General features: G+C 40.8%; 1 protein-coding gene across 7 annotated transcripts in view; it reads left to right on the top strand.

The window, feature by feature from the left end:
• Window positions 1-20,889, top strand: part of st3gal3b (ST3 beta-galactoside alpha-2,3-sialyltransferase 3b) — a 46,240-nt gene that overhangs the window by 3,773 nt on the left and 21,578 nt on the right. Inside the window, exons 1-7 of one of the 7 annotated variants that reach the window (XM_020110174.2) lie at window positions 2,852-3,306; window positions 6,214-6,361; window positions 11,368-11,430; window positions 11,921-11,962; window positions 13,184-13,226; window positions 15,313-15,405; window positions 18,666-18,760. In XM_020110174.2, the coding sequence (XP_019965733.1) occupies window positions 6,253-6,361; window positions 11,368-11,430; window positions 11,921-11,962; window positions 13,184-13,226; window positions 15,313-15,405; window positions 18,666-18,760 (445 nt within the window). In that variant the 5' untranslated portion in view covers window positions 2,852-3,306; window positions 6,214-6,252. Of the gene's footprint in view, window positions 1-2,737; window positions 3,307-3,681; window positions 4,031-6,213; window positions 6,362-11,367; window positions 11,431-11,920; window positions 11,963-12,494; window positions 12,586-13,183; window positions 13,227-15,312; window positions 15,406-18,665; window positions 18,761-20,889 lie in introns of those variants that run through there. The other 6 variants (XM_020110190.2, XM_020110181.2, XM_020110197.2 and 3 more) reach the window with 6 other exon arrangements.

Consider the following 20,889-nt stretch of genomic DNA (forward strand, 5'->3'; position numbering starts at 1 on the left):
GAGCTTGTGCACAGTGGAAACTGTCTGACTGCACTTGATGAAGATGAAATATTAATTCCAGGGGTTGACGCGATGATATCGCTGCTGGCGGCACTGATTCATACGCACAGGCTGAAGGAGTTTGTTTTTGATAGAGAGTTTATTTTATAATTATGAGAGACCTGTCACTCAAAACTACTCTCTTCTGTTTCTTACTCCATGCCAGTTCCAAAATAATTAGCGCATTGTTGCACGACGAAGCAGAAGAAGGAAAACCACACTGTAAACTGACTGTGTCACATCTTCTGAAGGTGGATGTGGCTCCATGTTGGCAGCTGGACTAAGGATGTACAGGGAAGCAGCCGCACAACAATATGTGGACGTTTAAAACAAACAGGGCTTTCCCCTTCAGGAACATTGCTGCTTACTGGCAGACAAATAAATAATGGTGTTTCCCATGTCTAGAGAATGGAACATTCCATCTAAGAGCAAAGTAAACCTGTGATCTGGCCAAGAAGACTAAGAAGCATGTTTTATTCTCCTGTCTCCTAATCTCCTGATCCCAGATAGAGAACGAGTGGGGGGGGGGGTGCAGATTGTATTTCCTGCTTGATTCAATATTAATAGATCGCCATGCTACTCTGCCACACTCTTTGCATGGTACACACATACACACACACACAGCCACCCTCTCTTACCTTGGCTCTCAGCCCAACAACTGCTTATGGAGGATATGAGACTTTGTGAATGTCAGGGCACAAATAAGATGCATATTACGAGTGGAAAACTGAATTAACGCGTAACACGAGCAGGTGTGAAGGACAGCAGTATGGATCTGCTGCCATGTAACAATTTCCTGTGAGCTGACACATGATAGGCTAAAAACCCAATTGTTATCGTGGATGACATACAAGGTCTGCAGGGAACAGGTTTATTTAGCATCTTAGTAAAGAATAACAATTTAAATCAGTAATTCTTCTCCTAAACGCTTGGTAAACAAGGTGTCGGTGTGCAACTGTCTCACACTCTTTATGTTGCTCTTTGTTTTAGTGCTTTGAGTTTCACAATGAGAACGACCCATAGGATTGCGAGATGGGTGGGTGGGGTTAGGGAGTTAGGTTAAGGCTTGGGTTAAGTTTAGGTCATGGTTAAGATTAGGTTTAGGTTTTGGGATTAGGCTTCAGCTTTTAAGGTTTGGGTTAAGTTTAGGCTCAGGTTAAGGTAAGGTTAATGCTTAGGTTAGTGTATGGTAGGGGTTATGGTTAGGCAGGTAGTAACTATGGTAACGTTTTGAGGAAATCTGCAGGAAATCAATGTAAGTCAATATAATGTGTGTGCGTGTGTGTGTGTATAATTTGTGTGTGTGTTTGTGTAGATAAATGTGTGAATGATGTGCCTCTGAACATTTGATTCATTCAAACTTCAAATGGGTGTCACCCTGTAGTTTTCCATTATCGTCATTTAATAAATACCAGTGAAAGTCCTTTTTTGGTAGTTTTGGAGTGTACAGCAATGATTCCAGTTCATCATATTAACCACAACTTTAGAGGGTTGCAGAGAGGAACATCATCATCCTGTGAGGTATCCTAAAAAAACACAGATTAAACAGGATAATAAGAATTTACTTGGGGATCTCTAGAAACATGTTAGTAAGCTCTCCAAAGACTACACACAGCCAAACAGTGTCAACACTGATCAAGGTCTGTATTGATTTGGACAAATATTGACCATTTGTTACTAGAGTCTACACAGGACAGAAAGAGCTCAATGGATTAATGACTTGCTGCCATATTTTTCTTAACAAAATGGGCTCTGATCTGGAATAAACTGTTTCAATTAAACTTAATGAGAGTAAAATACTAACCACCAGAAATCTTGGTGTTGGCATGAACACAGACTCAGACATTAACACAATTACAAGGGACGTGTCGAGGATTAAATGACTAATATTTCAGGAGGATGTGGAAAAAACATATCTTCTGTGGACTTGACTGCTGTGTTTACAGGACTCTCTACAAAATCGATCAGTAAGCTGCAGCTTATTGTGAACGCAGCTGCTGGAGTCCTCACTAACACCCAGAGAGTGGATCATATCAGACCAGTCCTCGGATTGTAACTTTTGCTCCCTGTCTGTCAAAGAACTAACTTTAACATACTGCTGTTGGTTCATTAAGCACTGAAAGGTTTAAGGTCAGAATACACGTGTGATCTACTGCTACATTATGACCCCTCAGGTCATCAGACAGAGGTCTGCTCTCTGTCCCCGGAGTCAACTGGAAACATGGAGAAGCAGTGTTCAGTGTGGAACAAGCTGCCAGAGAACAGCAGGAGAGCTGCAACTCTTATTGTTCTTTAAAACTAATGCTGGAGAAATTTCTATGGTGGCCTTAAAGTTCAAATCACAAAACACAACAGCATTAATGAACAGAAATTGTATCCTTTATCAACAAGGCTTCTTGCTGAATGGATGGACGAATTCTCTGTTGAGTTTTTGTTTTGTCTGTGTTTTCTTATGAGCTGGTGTGTTTTCCTATTGTCTGTTGCGTTTTCTTATAAGCTGTTTGTGTTGTTTACCACAGTGTTTTGCTTTTTGTTTACCATTTCATTTTCTCACATGTAGTGTTTTGTGGTTCTCTTCACTTTAGCTTTTTTTGGTGTCGACTCCTGTTGCTTTTGCTGTAAGTCATGAAGCAATTACCTTGTTGAAATGTGCAACTCAAATAAACTTGCCTGATCTTGCACAAACCAACAACCGGTTAGGTCAGTGGATCACGTGGAATGAAGAACATGCCTCTCACCTGCTGCACCATACATATATATGTACATCCCGGTTCAACGGGCTCCAAACATGACCGTTATTTCACCCGCTGGATCGGGTGGTGGGGGAGAGGGCTGACGTGTCTGCTGGATATAAATGTAAAAAAAAGCAAACCCCGGATAGAAAGTGATGTTAACAGCTGACGAGCAGAGGAGGAACACCACGTGAGGGGGAGCAGATGAGGGGGTAAAAAGGGATGCTTTCATTTTAGCTCGAGCAGGAGGGGGGGGAGATCGTACTTCACCGATAAATCTCATGTGACTGCTGCCGATGATGGAGGGTCTGCCTTCTCTTTCTGCCTGCCGTGTGTAGCTGCTGAGGCAGCGGGAGAAACTCGCAGTCAGTCGGGCTGTGCTACTTCCAAGGATCTTCTTTTTTTTTTTTTTTTTTTGAATCAAGATGGCTTGGAGAGAGGGGAGCACACGGTCGTTTTATCGACGAGTACGTGGTTTGAACTGAGGCTGCTGCTGCTGCTGTCTCTGACCCGAGGACTCAGAGGAGAAGGAAAGGTAACGTGTAGAATCACCCACACTGACTGGAAATCACTGAGACGTAGCTGGTGGTTTATTATTTTAATTCGATTTTTTGGCGAGCCGGTGGTCCATCAGCCGCGGGTTACCTCTGTCCCCCTCGTTAGACTTCGTCACCACCGCCGTTGTTCGCACACCATCATTAACCGTACAGGTTACGGACATTTTACAGCTCTGACTGCGGCACACGAGCTCATGTATGAGGGGTAACATTTCCCCAGCACCTCGGTGTTGCCCCGGAGCTGCAGGCCTGCTGACGGGGATCAAGGCGAACTCCCCGCTATGCCAACGTAGCGCTGTTAGCATAGCGCCTGCTAACACAAGCTAACGGTTAGCCGTTTGATATTTATCTCTCGTCAGTGCTGCGATGCTCACTTCATGTGTTCTGTGAATGGCCCGGGGTTAGCCGTTAGCTCTGTGTGTGGCTGTGAAAACCGTGAACACAGCGTTATTTAAGGTGCACTGTATGAAGCAGGGGGTTAGCAGTGTGTAGCCATTGTGTGTGTGTGTACAGTGGTGACACGGCGTTGAATTGTGAGACCGCACAGTTCCGTTATGTTTGTTTTGATGAGAAGACGCTCAACTTTTTTATTTTTGAAGTCAACGACCCACACGTTGAGCACTTAAAACACACTTTGTACACAAGCACCGCGATTAGGACACGAGTGGGTTGTGAGGTGACTGATCCAAGCACAACGACGTGGTGAGTTTAGCGACTGACCGAGTTTTATCTGTCTGTAGTGTTCACTCAGTTGTAATGTACAGTTAAATGTAATGTCACGTTCGTGTTAACTGTTCACATGTTGACGTCGATGTTCGTGTTTGTTTTCTGTTTCAACGAGAAGCAGCAGCAACAGTTATTACGACAAGTCCAAAAACATCTCATGGATCCAATGATTTATTTTCTGTTTCACTTGCACAGAGATGTGAGGTCAGTGTGGGGGTGACCCCACGGATCGACAATTTAAAAACAGTAAATAGATAAAGATTATTAATTTTTGGTGTAGTCATGGACCTTCTCTTCACATTCACTTTTCAACAGCCACATTAACACAATTACAAAGGACGAATCAAGGATTAAATGACATGTATTTCAGGAGGATTTGAAAAACCTGCCCATGTATTTCTTATCTTCTGTGGACTTGACTGCTGTGTTTACAGGACTCTCTACGAAATCTATCAGTAAGCTGCAGTCCTCGCTAACACCAAGAGAGTGGATCATATCAGTCCAGTCGCCAGATCTTGACTTTAGCACCCTGTCTGTCAAAGAACGAACTTTAACATACTGCTGTGTAAATACCAGTGGAACAACAGCAAAAAAAACTGTCAATAGATGAAGGAAATTAAAAATAAGGGATAAATAATGCAAGGAAATGCATACAAATACAAATCTTTTCCAGGATGTCAATATTGATATATCTCTAATGCATTATGTGTGCACAGTGAAGCGGTATAAGGCATCACAAATCTATATCAGATTTGTAAAATGTCTATTTATCAAGTGTTTTTTTTTTAAGTGAAGTGAGTGTTGTGACATTTATTGTGATATTATCAATATCATCATATAACGAAACAATGAAAAATTTTATCTTGATCATTAGCCCTTACTACACATCCATTTTATTTGTATCGTGCCAAATGGCAACACTTATTTACTCACGACACATCATTTGAGCCCTTACAATACTATAGAGAAACCCAACTGTTCCCTCAAGTGACCAAACACTTGGCGACTGTGGTGACAAAAAACTTTTAGCAGAACTAGACTCGTTGCGGTTCATCTCACTCAACTGGGAGAGAAGAGAGGAATATATTTAATTTCTTACTGTATACAAGTTTAGATTGATCAGTATAAATGCCTTACTGTTTTGCAGGTATCTTATAGAGTATTAAAAATTTAGAGTCTTATTAGGAAACCTATTGAATTATTGGTTAATGTTTTGATGTCATAGAGTAGAGTATCATCAACAATTTGCAGTTCATCTGAAAGGACCAATCCTCTTCAGCTTTTTAATATGCATGAGTTTGCAGAGGTCTTATCTGAGCTCAGCTCTGCTCAGACAAGCAACAAAGCCGAAGCTTTTACAGTCCTTGCACTTGCCCCTGGCAGTCCTCAGGATAAAAGAAAGATGGCCCAGATGGAATTTGGTTAATATTTTTTCATCTGAGAAATTCTGCACAGCATGTTGTGTTTTAACAGACCCTGTTGATAAAGCTGCAGATCAGGCTTGGATGGGAAAAAAAAGATCTGGGAGGTTGCACATGCTATCATGTTGTCATGACGTTTTTTTCTGAGGCAAGGAGGGTGTGGTTTCCATTAAACTAGTAAGAACATTACTGTATTTGAGACTTAACTGCAACAGACACAACTTTCATTACTGATATGTGCAGCACTTATCTCCACCATCCACTGTTTGATCAAAATAACCACAGACATGTAGTCTTTCTTTCTGCTTCTCCTGCTGTAGACATTTATCAAGTTGTGCCACAAAAATGGGAAAAATACAGCTCATATCTGTTTTCTTGTTTTAATTTTTATTTGTCTTCGGAGTCTATTCTCCAAACACAAGTTATTCCTCAAGGCGAGATGATCTAGCTAAAGGAAGAGAGTTGAAATTCAACCATGATTGAGTCAGACTGCAATTTCTAACACTGCCTTCCAATTCTCATGGTTTGTCAACATCATATTTTCCTCTTCACTATATTAGTCATCCCTTTACCCACAACCTGTCTTCAGTTCTGTCTCCACCTTTTCCCTCTTGTGCCTTTCCTTCTTTTTTTCTCTCTACAGCACCATTGGTTTTGTTAGATATGTGCTGTTGACAAATGGATTTATCTTTGCCGATGTGCTAATGCAACGTCCTTGCTCTCCTCTGGTCATTTCAGGTGATGACCTGGATGGTGCCATGTGAATGACTGAAGACCATGAAGCCCACACACAAGCTGCTGTTCGTCCTGTGCCCCATGCTGGTCCTGGGCTTTATTTACTACTCTTCTGGGAAGCTACATCTACACGTGTGGGGCCAGAAGCCTCGTAAGTCACATCACCAGTCTGATTCATTCTTCACCTGATCATCCATCTCTCATAGCCCCTCAGAAATGTTGACAGTTTTATCTGTTTGTATTGAGCAAGTCTGTTTGTCTCCGTTTTGCCGTCTGCCTCTCTGTGCTGACTGCCAGTTACCTGTCCATCTGTTTCAGTGTTTTTACTTGTTTTATTTTGTAGTCTCTCTGCTAAACTGTTAGGATATTAGTCTGGTCGATGCCGCAAAAACCTATCTGCATCTGATATATTCTTCCACTTCACCAGGCCACAGGATGTTGTGCAGAGAGCCTAATCAGGTTATCTTGTGCATCCAGCATTAGTTACTCTGTCTCTGCCACTTTATATCAGGGGATACACTCATTTGTCTGACAGATAGGACAGAGAAATCTGTCAGTCTCTTTCACAATGCCACACAATGCCCTTTATAACACGAGCATGCACGTCCTAGACTTTCTAACTTAAACATGGATTGTGTGTTTGGGTGTAGGACATGACTAAATGTTCCAAGTAATGCTGAATATCCTGAGCTTTTGATTCCCTATTTAGAAAGGTAGTTTTTTAGGACCTGAATGTTTATATATTGTTGCTATTTAGCTCAGTTGGAATTATATCTTCAGGTAAAACGGATGATCGGAGTCATCTTCTACAAACTGATGATGTGTGTGCCCTGGGGGGTTATGTCATACTTTGTGGGCACCCTGAAAAAAATAGCTGCTAAAGTCCAGCAGAGGGGGCTGGAAGATTTGTGAAAGTTTTTTTTGCATCTGCCTTCTTTATTTTCTATGAAAAAATCTCAGGGGGCAGTATTTGGCACAGAAAACTCAAAATGTCACTGTTTAGAACCAGAAGAGAGCTTCACTGGAGGGACAACGCTGTGTCATAAGTGTGAAGCTTGGGGAAAATGTGGTGGCAACCAACATCAACTTGCATTTTCCCCATCACAACATCTTTGTGCTGTGTCCTTGATATCCTTACACTGGCTTTAATTTAGGAAACCTTTTAATCATAGACCACTTGTCCTGTTTGGAATAACCCTGCTCTGAATGAGTAATGCACCTATTTCTGTCGTTGGCCCCACTCCAAAACAGTCATGTTTATTACAGACTTTTTGGTGGGATTGTTTTTCAGTTTTGACAATGTATCTATTTTAGATGGCTTGTTGATGCCAGGACGCTCGGGTGTAGTTCCATCACTTCATACAGATCTAACCTCACATCAACAACTGACTCTGCTTTGACTGTTTTAATCGGGAAAATTTGTTGTGAACTCCATTCAGACATCTACCCCACACCTGTGTAAGTCATGGAGAAAAACGGTGTTAAGCAAAATAACACAGTTCATGACTGACCTGTGTAAAATTCGGACAGGCCTAATCATCCTGGATAGAATAACCTTTACATGTATATATATATAAGCCATGTCTACTTGTATTTATTTCCAGCTTCTCCATTCACTACAACCTATAAGTGTTACAAACTGTCAGTATTGTACAAACTGCCCAACAGAAATTAGTCAAAATGTCATTGTATTAGAGTACACAGTTTATATACTGTATATCCGGTGTCCACCCCCCATTACTGGCAATTGTTTTCTTAGGAAAAAAAAGCTTCCCCTTTTTGTGTGTTTGTCACTGACAGAACCCCTGATCAACAAATTACCTTGGCTGGGTTCCATTTCACAGCATGACAGTCTTTCTGTTGCAATACTTTTCATTTTTCTCTTAGGTCAGCACTTGCATTCATAATTCTAAAGAAGGGCAGTAAAATGCTTTCAACCTTGTACTGTCATCGGATTGAAATGCTTTGCTATCAGTTTATTTTAATAACCGCATGATACCCTTTGATGTGAAGAGAGCCAAAAGAATGTGCCTTATTTTCTCCCCAGCCCACGGTTCAACGGCACAAAAAGGAGAGCAGCTTTGATTGCAGTGAGAAATATTGGCTTTCTGCAGTACAGTGGTGCCAGATGTTTGGCTTTAAGAGGGTCAAAGTGGATAGATGAGCATGTGGACTGTCTCTCCTGCCCTCCTCCCCTGGTCAGCTACGCTACGCTGTTTCTCTGAGAGGATCAAATCTGGATAATCTCTTTTCCTCATTCTTGATTTATAGTGCTCGAGAATAAGTCACTGCTCAATGGAGCATATAGAGGCTTATGCCCTGCTCGTCATATACATCATCATGAGTACCCCTGTGTGTTTGAGGAAGATCTGTGTACTTGATTGATGAGCCATATTAGGATAGAATCAGTCTTTAATCGTGTGTTAATGGTATTGTCAATGAGCCCTTGTCATGATAAGCTGACCTCCTGTGGAAAATGTGTGTGTTGTGCTTATGAACATGGGAAGTGACAGGAGCTGGGTTTAAACAGCTGCTGTATCCACCAGATGATCACCACAAGACCGGGGTTGTTCCCTGTCCTGTTCTTCTTCCTTAGCCCCAGTTTTATGATTAATCCAGACTGCTTTAAAGGGGATGTATTTAAATTTTTGAGATTACCTACACTAATGTTAGCAGTAAGAGCTGTTTCCTAAGTGGTCAAGTAGAGTTCAGCATAAAATGTAATTTCTTTACCCAGCAAGATTTGTTTCCAGTGGTTGAAAGCAACACCAATGTTATCTGTTGTCTTGTTTCCATTTCATGATTTCTTTTCTTTTTCGGGAGTCAGCATGCTAACTAGCCCTGGTGTTACAGCTTTTATCTTTTTTAAATTTTTTTATTACCGGTTCAGCTTAAACCCTGTCCCCCCTTCTGTATTGTTCAGGGTTAGGGCTCATATTTTGCTTTCTCAACCAAGGTGTGTGAGGCCTATCCTGCCTCTGATTGGGTAAAATTTAGGCAAAAAGGTTTTTTCTACCTAAAAATAATCTGTTGAGGTTTAACTTGGATAAGCAATCGATGCAGTCTGTCTCATCACTTTCTGATAGCAAGTCACTGTAGCATCCAGTCTGCAGCGATGGAAGAAGCCTCCTCCTGTGCAAGAAAACTTCTGATCAGAACAGTGCTGAATTCTGCTCCCCATTGTGGATTATTTTTTGTCTTTTAGCTGTTGTGGACTTTTGTCTGTTCAACCAGAGGCAGTACCTGCTGTGGCCATTTGTGCCACAGTATCTTTGAATGTCGCCTTGCCACCCTGGGGTGTCAATTTCACAGCAGTTTCATGTGACAGTTGTCATTCTTTGTCAGCTAGAGTGGATGTTGAACCTTGTAAGGCTCAAGTGATGAGGGCCCCATGTCCACTTTACATGTGTCCAGTCTTCTTTTGTCCACCTTTATGTTTTTAAAGTTGTACTCATTAAGTCGCTCCAGTAGAGTTCTCAGTTAATGTGATTGATTACCTGCCACTTTTCTCTGGCTGTATTGTTTTTTTTCTTCTTTCTTTCAGCCTCTTCATTCAACTCTGAAACCACAACTAAAGCCTGGTCAGCTCTGATAAAATACATTGACACAATCTGCTGTGTCACTTTGTTAAAATGACATACATGATCAGGAACTCTTATTGTTGATGAGGCGAACTTCATACCATCCCTTTAAATACTGGTTTTAATGTCAATGTGTTCAATTACAATATAGCTAATGTATACGTGTAGAATTCAGCTCTTTTTTAGGCCGATTAGAACACTAGTACAGAGAGCTGATTTCCTTGAGTTTCCATTAGCATAGCCCTTTATAATTAACTCTGGTGCTCGTAACAGGAACACCAATCCTCAGCATTTTAAATCACACTTGAAAGGAACACCAACAGGTTGTGAAAAGAATGTCACAACCCAAGCTGCTTATAGCTTTTTTTACCATTGCATTAGCCAACAAGATATAACTTCACTTCTAACCCATTTTATTTCACCTGGCAACTTCTTTTCTAAAATAATTGAAGTGGTTCATAAAAAATATTATTATGAGTGCTGTATCTAGCTTGATTGATCAAACAATAGTCTGAATAAGACAATGCCATGAAAAAGATCACACTCAGAATAAGTAATGATCAAATTAAGACATGTGGAGGTTCTGACCAAAGACACATTACTACATGTCTTAATCCCAGTATAACGTTGGAGTATTCTCTATATTGTGTGACATCGACACACAACGGTAACCAACAGCTGGATGATGCATCACATGATGTGAGTCATAATCAGACTTTAATTTGTAAACTGGAACAGGAATTAAATATTCTATTTGCAACTCAAATTAACATTGGTGTCCATGTAAACATAGTCACCGATACTGATTATGTAATCTTTATGGGAATTGTTTTATACTTATGATCAAAAAATCTATAAGGATGTATATCCTTCAAAGTAAGGTTCCCTTTCTCCGGGCATTTTTCCTTCCTCTTTCACAGTAAAGTCAGCAAGGGCTCAAGGAGTGTGCGCTCCTTTAATTATCCTTCTGCTTGGTTTTAAGCATCGGTCAATGCCTTCCCTTGTCTCTGAAGTGTAGTGATGCATCTTCACAGAATTACCTGAAGCAGGTTTACTGTGATTGACAGAAGCCCTGACATGGAGAGACTGTGTTGTGCTTTTGCGATGATCTGTTTTGAAGAGGTCTCAGTGGTTTTGTCATACATATTTGTTGGTATTTGGGGGGTGACAGTGCAGCTGTCCTCTGATTTATTGTGATGGGAGCAATAGAAGCATTTTATTTTTTTTATATTTCTATTAAAACCTGTGTGGGTCCTTTTTTGAAGCAAAAAATATTAATCAATTTGTCATATCTTTTTAAGAAAATAATTTCTAATAATTGAAAAGGGAATGTATGGCAGTTTCTAATATTTTGGCTTTTTTTGTTTGTGTGTGCCTGTTGTTTGTATGCATCTGTTTTTGTGCACAGCCACTGTCTGTGTTTTGCTGAAGCTGATGTTGAAAAGCTATATTTTTTTGAATATTCTGAGTACTTTGGTGTTGTTTAATCGTTGTATGGTTATCATTAATAGCTGCTTCCAAACTTCTACATTGATGACAATCTTACTTCAGTGTCTTAATCCCCTTTTGTTTACAGACAGTGATGCAGAAGCGACAACTGTAGTCCTGACTAAAGGGGCTGAAGTGAAAAGAATCACAGGTAGAGGCAATGAGACTGCCTTTATGTACTGGTTGACTACTATGAAGCGGGTGATTTAAACTGGGCTGCAGAGATATTTTGTCCTATGGAATAAGAATCCCTGCTTACTCGACAATGAACGCTTTCCCATTTTTCCACTTTCACATCATCATCATTCGTCTCTTCGTTTAATTTTACAAAATGTTTGTGCTCAGTCACTCATTCGATCCTTATGGGTAACTTGGTGTACCACCATAATAATCGCAAAATCACAATGGGGGCTTTCTGCAGTTAATTTTCCACTTCATTGGGCTTTTCACCTTTGAATAAAGATTGGGTGGCAGCATTATAATTCAACCTATTAGGATTAAAGCTACTAACCCCTGCTCCTCCTCGTCCTCTTTTTACTCCGTAATGTCTCACATTTGCGGTTGGCTTAATTTTCAAGTCCACTGGTGCTGCCATCACAGACAGACCTCAAATGGTGCTAACTGACACTTTTGTGTTGCAGAGGTGGAACCAGACATCAGCGTGGGACGAATAGTAGGCTCAGGTACATCTGCAGCCCCACCAACCTAACTCCTTCTCATCTTTGTTGTCCCTCTGCCATTCGAAAGAAAATGTTTTAAAACCCTGCAATACTTCAGCTGCCACATTTGTAATGGGGCGGCATTATCATCTTTTTCTAACATGGAAAGCTAAGTAAATTCATTTAGCTTCTGTATAGTCATCAAATACTGAATTTGACAACAAGTGAGGGGTTGATCTTCTGCTCAGTCAACCTTTTGAAGCTGCAGTGTGTGATACACCACTGCCCTCTGTTGTCTCAGCTCAGTAACAAATCTTTGTCAAGTGAAGCAGTTTGCAGGAGTTTTGATGCGATAATTCTGCAAGGTTCCATAGACCAACATTTTTCTTTTTCCTAAGCTGTTTTCCTTGATTCAGCCCCCCTCTGGCTGCCTTATGCTTCTCAACTGACACATAAACCACACACACACACACTCGCATGCATACACACACAGTCACGCACTCATCTTGGCTGCTATGGCAAAGTCCCCATCCTCCAGGGCAGTGCTTGGATCCCTCCCTAACCAGCCTTCATGCATTCCCATTGTCCTTTTTTCTTTATCTTTCTCCTCCAGCTTCTCTGTGAAGACAAGATCCGCAACCACAGGAGTAATAACGGGTCTATTCCTACTTTCAACTAATGCTCATGTTAAACCTAGTCATACTAATGCTATTACAGCAGTGTATAGACGGAAATTAATTGAACTTGTTAAGCGTTTTTATAGACACTGTATGCATCATTGTTAAGACTGCCGCAGATGCTTAACTGACATAATTGAGCATTTAAACATAAATATTTATCTCCTAGTTTTCTGTGCTTCTCTGTCTTCTACCTCAGTGCTTCACCAGGCACCTATTGGCTGCCCCTTTGGTTGACCATAGGTGATCTCTTTAACTTCTTTTCTAACTTTATTTTAAACTCAACAGATTGTTTTGGCTGGCTTCTCCCTAACCTCCGCTTGTCTTGTTTGTCACAAACTCTAATGCTTTTACTTTTGACATTTGCCATTTTGGTTTCTCTGTGAAAGATGCACAGATTTGTTAACTACAGCTAATGAGCTGATAGTTGAAATTGCATAGCCTGGATGACCGTGCTCATGAACCAACTACATCAAGTGTTCCACCCAAAAGGTGCCATTTGTTTCCGACATCCGTCCTTTATCGATGTGTGAGGTAACTGTATTTCTGTGTCTGCTTTCTTTTCCAGTGTATGATAAGCAGGGCTTTCTGCTGCAGCTGGATACAAAATTGTGAGTATATATTTTTTCTAGTAAACACTTCTCCCATTTAATTTAAACATTTTGTGATTCTCCATCCTGTACTGTGTGGGATACTTGTTATATATTGACCAGCTGAATCCCCAGTTAGACTTGAACTCCCATTAGTTAAGATATGTTTTACAGCTAAACACTCATACAATATCAGGTTGATCAATGGGAAAAAATGAAATATGAAAATGTAAACCTTCAGCCGCTTCATCTCACTAGAATTTTTAAATAAACACACAGCATCTCATTGGAGTCCTAACCATAACCTGGTGACAAATGCTCAAATGTGATTGGTTGTCTGAGCAATACATTTCGAAATTAGTGTAAATTGTGATGTAGTTAGTCTATTTGTGTTTTTTTCCCAGAGCAGCTGTGGTTTGTCAGAGTAAGAACATGTTACCTTGAGCCATTATGTAGCTGTCATTGTGTCAGCGTGTTTCTTGATATGTGTATAATTCCCTGAATTGGTTTGACACTCTTAATAATCATACGCAGCCATCACCACCCCAGCACTCTGAGGTTATGTCTGTCCACACTCTGCACACACACTGTAAGCACTATGTCAGTACACACTTAGGGTGGTTTTCACATGGGTTGGGTTTATCTAATACAGCTCCTTACATGTCTACAGTGTCATTAATTACACCATTACTGCACATGCACACAATTCATCTCAAATCCAGTAATTGGTTTTGTGACTGGTTATTTATTACCACTGGTAGTCTGACTGATAGAAAAGTGCCACATTAATGTCTTTCTCACCAAACTGTTTACCACCTTGAAACCAGTTAAGCTGCAAGTGAACATTATTAGCATGATTTGAAATGTTGGCTATGGGAGAGGAGGTTGAGAGGGTGGTTCACTAATCAAGGTCCAAGTTCCATCCCCAGCTCCTCCAATTCGCATGGGAACAACATACCCATGCGTGTGCTTGTACAGATATCTTTGTGAGGACTATTTTGAGCCTAGAACCTACAGAGTGAGGACATTTTGGCCAGTTCTCACTTTCTGGCCCACTTTCAATGGGCTGTTTCAGGGTTAAGACTTGCTTTTAGTATTAATGTTAGAATTAGGTGTAGGTTAGGGTGAGACCCTTTCCGAGTCAGTTGCTATGGACATTCAGCTGTCAGCCCCCCAAGAAAAATGTTGGTAATGGTTTGGATCATTTCCAATCAAGCCCATGTGACACAACAAGAAATTCTTGAGAAGATTCACTGTGAGCGAGTGGGTGTGTTGATGATGATACTAACATGCAACAGATGCTGAAGTGGGGGGAAAAAAGGCAAAAATAATTCAAATATATCAGGATGAAAGAGAGGTGTCATGCAAATAGAAGATGTCAACAAGATGAGATTTAACAGCTTTTGGTGATACAGGCCAAAGACGGTGTTGTTGTGCTGGAAACAAAAACATGTGCTTGCCTCTACACTCCGGAGAATTTTCTGATTTTGTAAACACGTCTGACTTGAGAATCTCCTGCTGCATCCTTCATATGTGGAAAGCAAACTGTAGAGAAAAATCCACACAATTGTGTGGACATTTACCAGGGTTCTTGTCTGACAACAGCTTCAGTGAAATTCTGTATGACTGTGACCTGTAGTTTAAAGAGCTTCTATTTGTCGACAGGAGCAATATCAATGTAGTCCACATACCACTTCAAACTGTTCATAAGCAGGCCCCAGTCAAGCTTGTTCTGGTGCCAACTTTGGTTTTGGGCCTCACATAGTGCAAAGACAGGGCCTCCCTCCCATCTCCCTGTTTATTTGAACTAGATCCATGGCATTCATCGCGTTATTAATGATCCCGCTAGTAATCGGGAGGTTCCAGTTTAAGCACTGCCAGTGTGATTATTTGAACAAGACCTCACTGCCTTGTCTCGCCACACACAGGTGATATTCTGAGCTGTTGCTGAGTTCTACAACTTCCTAAGCAACCCGTTTCCCTATCTCCAAAAGCGGATTGTTTGACAAGCTCAGCGTTTGAGGCTATGAAATGTGTCAGTGTGATTGATTATCAGTTTATCATGATGCATCTGATTGATTTTTCTCTCTGTTCTGTGACTGTGCAGACCACTGGAGTTGTCGTACAAGTATGGTAACCTCAGCGAAGGAGTGTGCAAGCCAGGATACGCAGCAGCCAAGATGACCACCATCTATCCTAAGTGAGGAGGATTGCCTGCTCTTTCACACATCATTTCAGATAAATGGGGTGGAAATGCATTGATTGTCCTCAAGAGTACATTCTCTAAACCTAGACTCCTTTTTGAAATATAAGAACTTCACATACAGAACTGCACAAACACATCATTTTATTTGCATGTCAGGACAAGAAAAGCTAAAACTTTTACTCAAGCATACCAAGATGCATGATGTCATTTCTCAAGTCAACTGGGCCTTTAGGGGTTTTGAGTCAGAAACAGAGAAGCCCCCACATTCCTGTACAATCTCCCCCAGTTTCAGTCATGTTTCTATCATCTTCTCCTCCACCACAAAAACTCAACTGTGTCCTTGTGATCTCCCCCCGTCTCACAAAGGAACATTTGTCACTTGAGTACAAGGTCTCCCATCTTTCCTCTGTCATATCCTAGAGTGAAAGAGGCGTCCTCTATGAACGACACCAACCAACTTCCTGTCCTGACTCATCATGAGTTTCCTCGACACAATTAACACAATCCTCCACGGCCCTCTCTGATGTCATCGGCCCTTTTGATTTTCCTCCGTGCCCCCATTTGCTGCCCATCTCAGCTCGATCTATAGGACATTGTTCCATTAGCATTCTTGGAGCTAAGCTAATAGAGAGGCAATTTTCCGCATTGCTGAACAATAGCCACTGCCACTTCAATTCAGTTCTTGATCTAGTTATGGGACAAATTTGAATTTCCAATATTGAACCTGATTTATTTCTTGACTTAAGATGCAGTCAGAGCATTAGATGTGAAAAAGTTTCACAACAAATTATAATATACACTTCAACTTTGGCCATATGTGATGCACAGTATTGAAGCTCTTGGTTGTGCATGTTTGTCTACGCACAAACATAAGCAGCACCATTGGCTGTAAATGGCATAAAGAGACGGACAAAGCACTTTTTCGTAGAACTGCCCTCTCCCTATATCTCAGAGGCTATATGTTAACAATGTCCTCCCTCATAACAACTTCCTCTAATCAGCCGCACGTGTCGGATCAAAGTTCTGTACAACACAGAACCCCCACCGGGAACCCTGTGATTACTACCACCTTCATCTCAGTCACACACAGGTCAATGGGGACAATTAATGCCGCACTCTGCTCCATGTTGTGCATATGTATGTATTTGTATGCACGAGTGTGTGGTAGAATGTACACAGCCATGCAGAATGTGTAATTTTGATATATTGTGTCCTATTTGCAAGGATTGAAACAATTGACAACTTTTTTTTTGTCATCTCAACCCACTTTTTATATTTACTAGACAAAAACAAATCTGTGGAAATGTTCCTGTTAGCATTTTATCTAAATAGGAGTGATCTACAGTTTGGCTGTTAGAGAAAAACTACTTAACCTCTCGCAGTGAGGTCCTGTAGCTCCCCCCTCTAATCATCTCCTGCTTCCTCCTTGTTTGCCTTCTCCGAAGCCCCCTGCCCCTGTAGAGTCCAATTTATTTTCCACACCTCCCCTCTGCTTTACCCAAAACTGTTTGCATTGGAGTCCTAAATCAAGTCTTGACAGTGAACTTGAAGCAGCACGGTTATAAAAATATTGCCAGTGAGAGATGGACCCGTTAAAGGAAGCGAGCACAATGCATCCCTGCCTGTTGGCTGTTTTGGGAGCCCTCATTTTTTATTTAACAACAAGCAGCCCCCTGTCTCTCTGCTTTATCAGGATGTCAGTGACTGACTGTCGGTCAGGGTTCAGTGATCCTGTGTTATTTATAGCCCCTCACTGCCTCAGTCTTGGCTTTAATGAATCTCCATTTGTTTTGGCAGGATTGATGTGTGTGTGTGTGTCAGGTGATATGAGGAGACGAGAGAGCCATACATACTTCTTCGCTTGAGTCTCTGCTGTAAAGCTGGAGGGATAATGATGGTATCAAAGACTTATTAGAGTGCTTGGAAGAGGTTGTCCGGAAGGCCTCACAATAATATCAGCCATGTTTGGTCACTGTGGCTCAAATCTCCACACAGACCTTCTGAACCAACAGCAGCGTTACAGTAAAAAAATGTCGCAGGCTCCTGCTGAGTGTTATAATGCTTATATGTCCTCTCTTGAATCCGAATTACTTTTCTCGTGAGTATGGTCAATCAGCTGACATGATTAATTTAAACCATTTGCCCTTCAGCGAGATGCAATAGTCCTGTTCTCATTTGGTTTCCTTTCAGTTAATGCAACTGTAAAACGATAACTGTCTTTTATCATAAACACAATAAAACACACCATTTCTATAGATCTCGAGCATTTAATTCTCTGTCCTGATAGATCATTTATGGAATTTCATTAGAGCAGAAGTAGATCAAAGATGATCCATGAATGTCTACGACAGAAAAGAGACAATGCCCTCCACTTGTGCCCCCTCCCAGCTTGACAGCAGGTCATGAAAACACACATCCATCCTGCAGCCACACTCGCAGAGGTGGCACGTAGCCCAGCACTCGGGTCGCAGGCGTGACTAAGAGGAAATGGCTTCTTTTGATTTCAGTGCAGCAATTAATCAAAGAGGGACCCACGCACACACACTCGAACAGGCACACAGGATGAGGAAGAGGTGATGCTGGAAGCAGCAGTTCATGGGGCATTGAAAACATTGACCACAGGTGTATTTTTGAATATGGGGCTCAATTTGTTTGAAAATTGCAGGATGACTGGCTTCTCACTTGAATCATTTGAAGCTGTTTTCTCTGTCTTGGCCAAACACAGACCTTCCTCCTCTCTAATTTAGTTAGTAGAAACAGTCTTACCCAAGATCGTTTGAGGAAAAGCATTCTATCGTACGTTGTCTCTGCAGATTTATCAAAACTGTGTATCAGCTGTGACTTGGGTGGCAAGGTTTTGTCGATGGGGCTGTGTCTCTCCCTGCCTCTCAGCTTGTATTGCCTACTTAGTTTTTATCTACCTTGCCAATGTGCTTGTTTTGGGAAACTCTCCCAGGGCGCAGGAGCTTAGAAGGCTATTAGATTAATTACAGCGGAACAAGTGAATTTATTTATCTCTTTGTGGCTTAAACTTTGCCCAGGACATTAACACTGTAGTCACAAGTGGAGAAGATTTTACAGGAATCCAAAAAGTTTGAGTAGAGGAGAAAAGGTGTGGTGGGGGAAATTACAAAAAAATGTATAGTTCTCAATGACCAATCTATGATGGAAAAGTAACATTACAATATGATGTTCTTTCCCTGCTTATTCACCCATTCCCTTTACCTTCTTTCCTTCCATTCCCTCCCTTGCAGGTTCATGAAACCAGCGCCCATGTTTCTTGATCGGAACTTCAAACGTCTTGCAAAAGTCGGCAATTACTTGCCTCCATTTGGTTTTAAAACGCAAGGTAAGAAATACTCATTACGTCACTTACCCTTCACTAATAATTTATCCAGAACATTACTTCGTCTACAAAAACACAACAGCTTTTGCATTGCTATTACAACTTTTTGATTTAGTATACATGCTTGCATCAAAGGAGTGTCCCAACAGTTAACATGAAGGATTCACAACTAGTAACAAAAAATGTTACATTCGCCAGCAGAAGCAGAGATACCCTGACCATTAGTGCTATATATAGTCGAAGCTCCAAGGCCACCGATTACTACATTTCCCTTAATACAATTTCCTTGTATCTTTCCTTAGACCTCCTGCTTTCAAAATACCTTTTTTACTCTAACTCCACACCTTGGGCTCTATTTTAAACGATCTAAGTGCATGATCTAAAGTGTCTGGCACAAGTCCTTGTGTGGTGTGTCCAAATCTAATTTTGCTAGTTTAGTGGTGGGGAAAAAAGGTTGTTGCACCAGGCGCATGTTTTAAAAGGTTGTACTTACTCTCTTAATCGTGGGTGTGCCTTGGGCGTTATGTGTAATAAAACAATTATGGTGGCATCTTCCATTCTTTTTAAAAACCAGGTGTGCTTGCATCTTGGCAGATTTCTATTATAATGGTGGATTTGCCAGGTGGCAAGACAGAACACTTCTCAGAAATTAAATTTCACATTCTTCCAACAAGTTTTGTTTATTGTTACTGTTAATTTTTCTAATAAATAAAGGCAGATGAAAATATAACCTCCTCGGTGGAGGTTATAACCTATTATAAAGCTTCATCCAGAGACACAGAAAACATTCTCCTGTTTTCTCATGTGGAGTAGTGTTTGTTGTGATTACTAAGCTTAGCTTAACGTGTCCCTCTTTAACGCCAGCAACGATCCTGTGTTCTCAGTGCAATGGTTGTTATGGGGTTTCGATGCTGTGTTGAGGCATGACAGTCGCTTCATGGTTGAGTACTTTTAGACTGCACCGCCTGGTATCTCAAAGTAATAAACCATCTGATTGCTATGGTATCAAACTCAGTTTTCCATGTTTTCTTTATGGTTTTGTTCCGCATTGCTAACATTACACTAAATACAGGTGATGAAATTACAAGGGAGGACTGCCAACTCTCTAATCACTAGGTGTCAACTGGCTCCTCGTAATGTATCTATTTGTCCAATCTAGGCCAATCAACAAACTGTCAGTATCTCTTCTTATTTTGGTTTTATGGTCTGATAGTCAGACTGAACAGTCTATTCTGTTTTTCCATTTGATGAGGATGTGTTGTGTTATTCCAGTGAATGAAATCAAGCTATTTTCTCCAAATACCCTTTTTAAGCTCTTTTCATCATGAAGGTTTCACTCTGAAGGTTGAGATGTGGACAATGTTCAAGTTTTGCTTCCTTGCACTTTCATCATTTGCAGAATATATTTTGCCTTTGGGTTGTGACTGTGTCTTGTCCTGAGTTAACACCAGGTGAGAGAGCTAATACATCGCAGTGCATATTTGGTCACCTTTCGTTTTTGACATTATGTTGTCATGAAAAAGTTTTCGAAAACTATTGCTATAAGTTAATTCATGGTCTGTGTAACATCAAATTAGCCTAATCTGTTCCCAAACATCAGCTATTTTAATGCAAGCAATTAATAAATCTCCATCTTACACTGTCCACACTTGGTCATTTTGTTTTTCATAGCTCATAATTCTCTTTGACAACAGCTTCCTGAACATCAATGCTGGACCATAATGCTCAACACATTATCAATCCCTGAGGATGTTTCAGAAAGGAATTTCTGGAGGTGCATGTGTGTAAAAAATCAAATAATTCCTACTCTCCAAAAATTGGCAATCCTCAAATTTTACATTGTGGCCAAATGCAGTGAAAATAACCTGCTATATATGGCAGAACATGTTTCTTTAAGTCCGAACTTTGTCCCAGCCAAGGAACCAAGAAGACATTTGACATCTGTCATCATCATTATTTCCTGATACTCTTTCATTAAATGCCTATAAGTCAGAATATTTTATATGAATATTCAACTATTTAAAATCCATTTATTGCCTTCTGAGTTTGTCATAACATGCTGGATGAGTTCTGTTTCGGGACCAGGAAACTCATGTCTCCACACATCTCTACACACTCTGCTTGGTCTGTGA

The sequence above is a fragment of the Paralichthys olivaceus genome, chromosome 16 (assembly GCF_024713975.1).
Source record: "Paralichthys olivaceus isolate ysfri-2021 chromosome 16, ASM2471397v2, whole genome shotgun sequence".
NCBI classification, from domain to species: Eukaryota; Metazoa; Chordata; class Actinopteri; order Pleuronectiformes; family Paralichthyidae; genus Paralichthys; species Paralichthys olivaceus.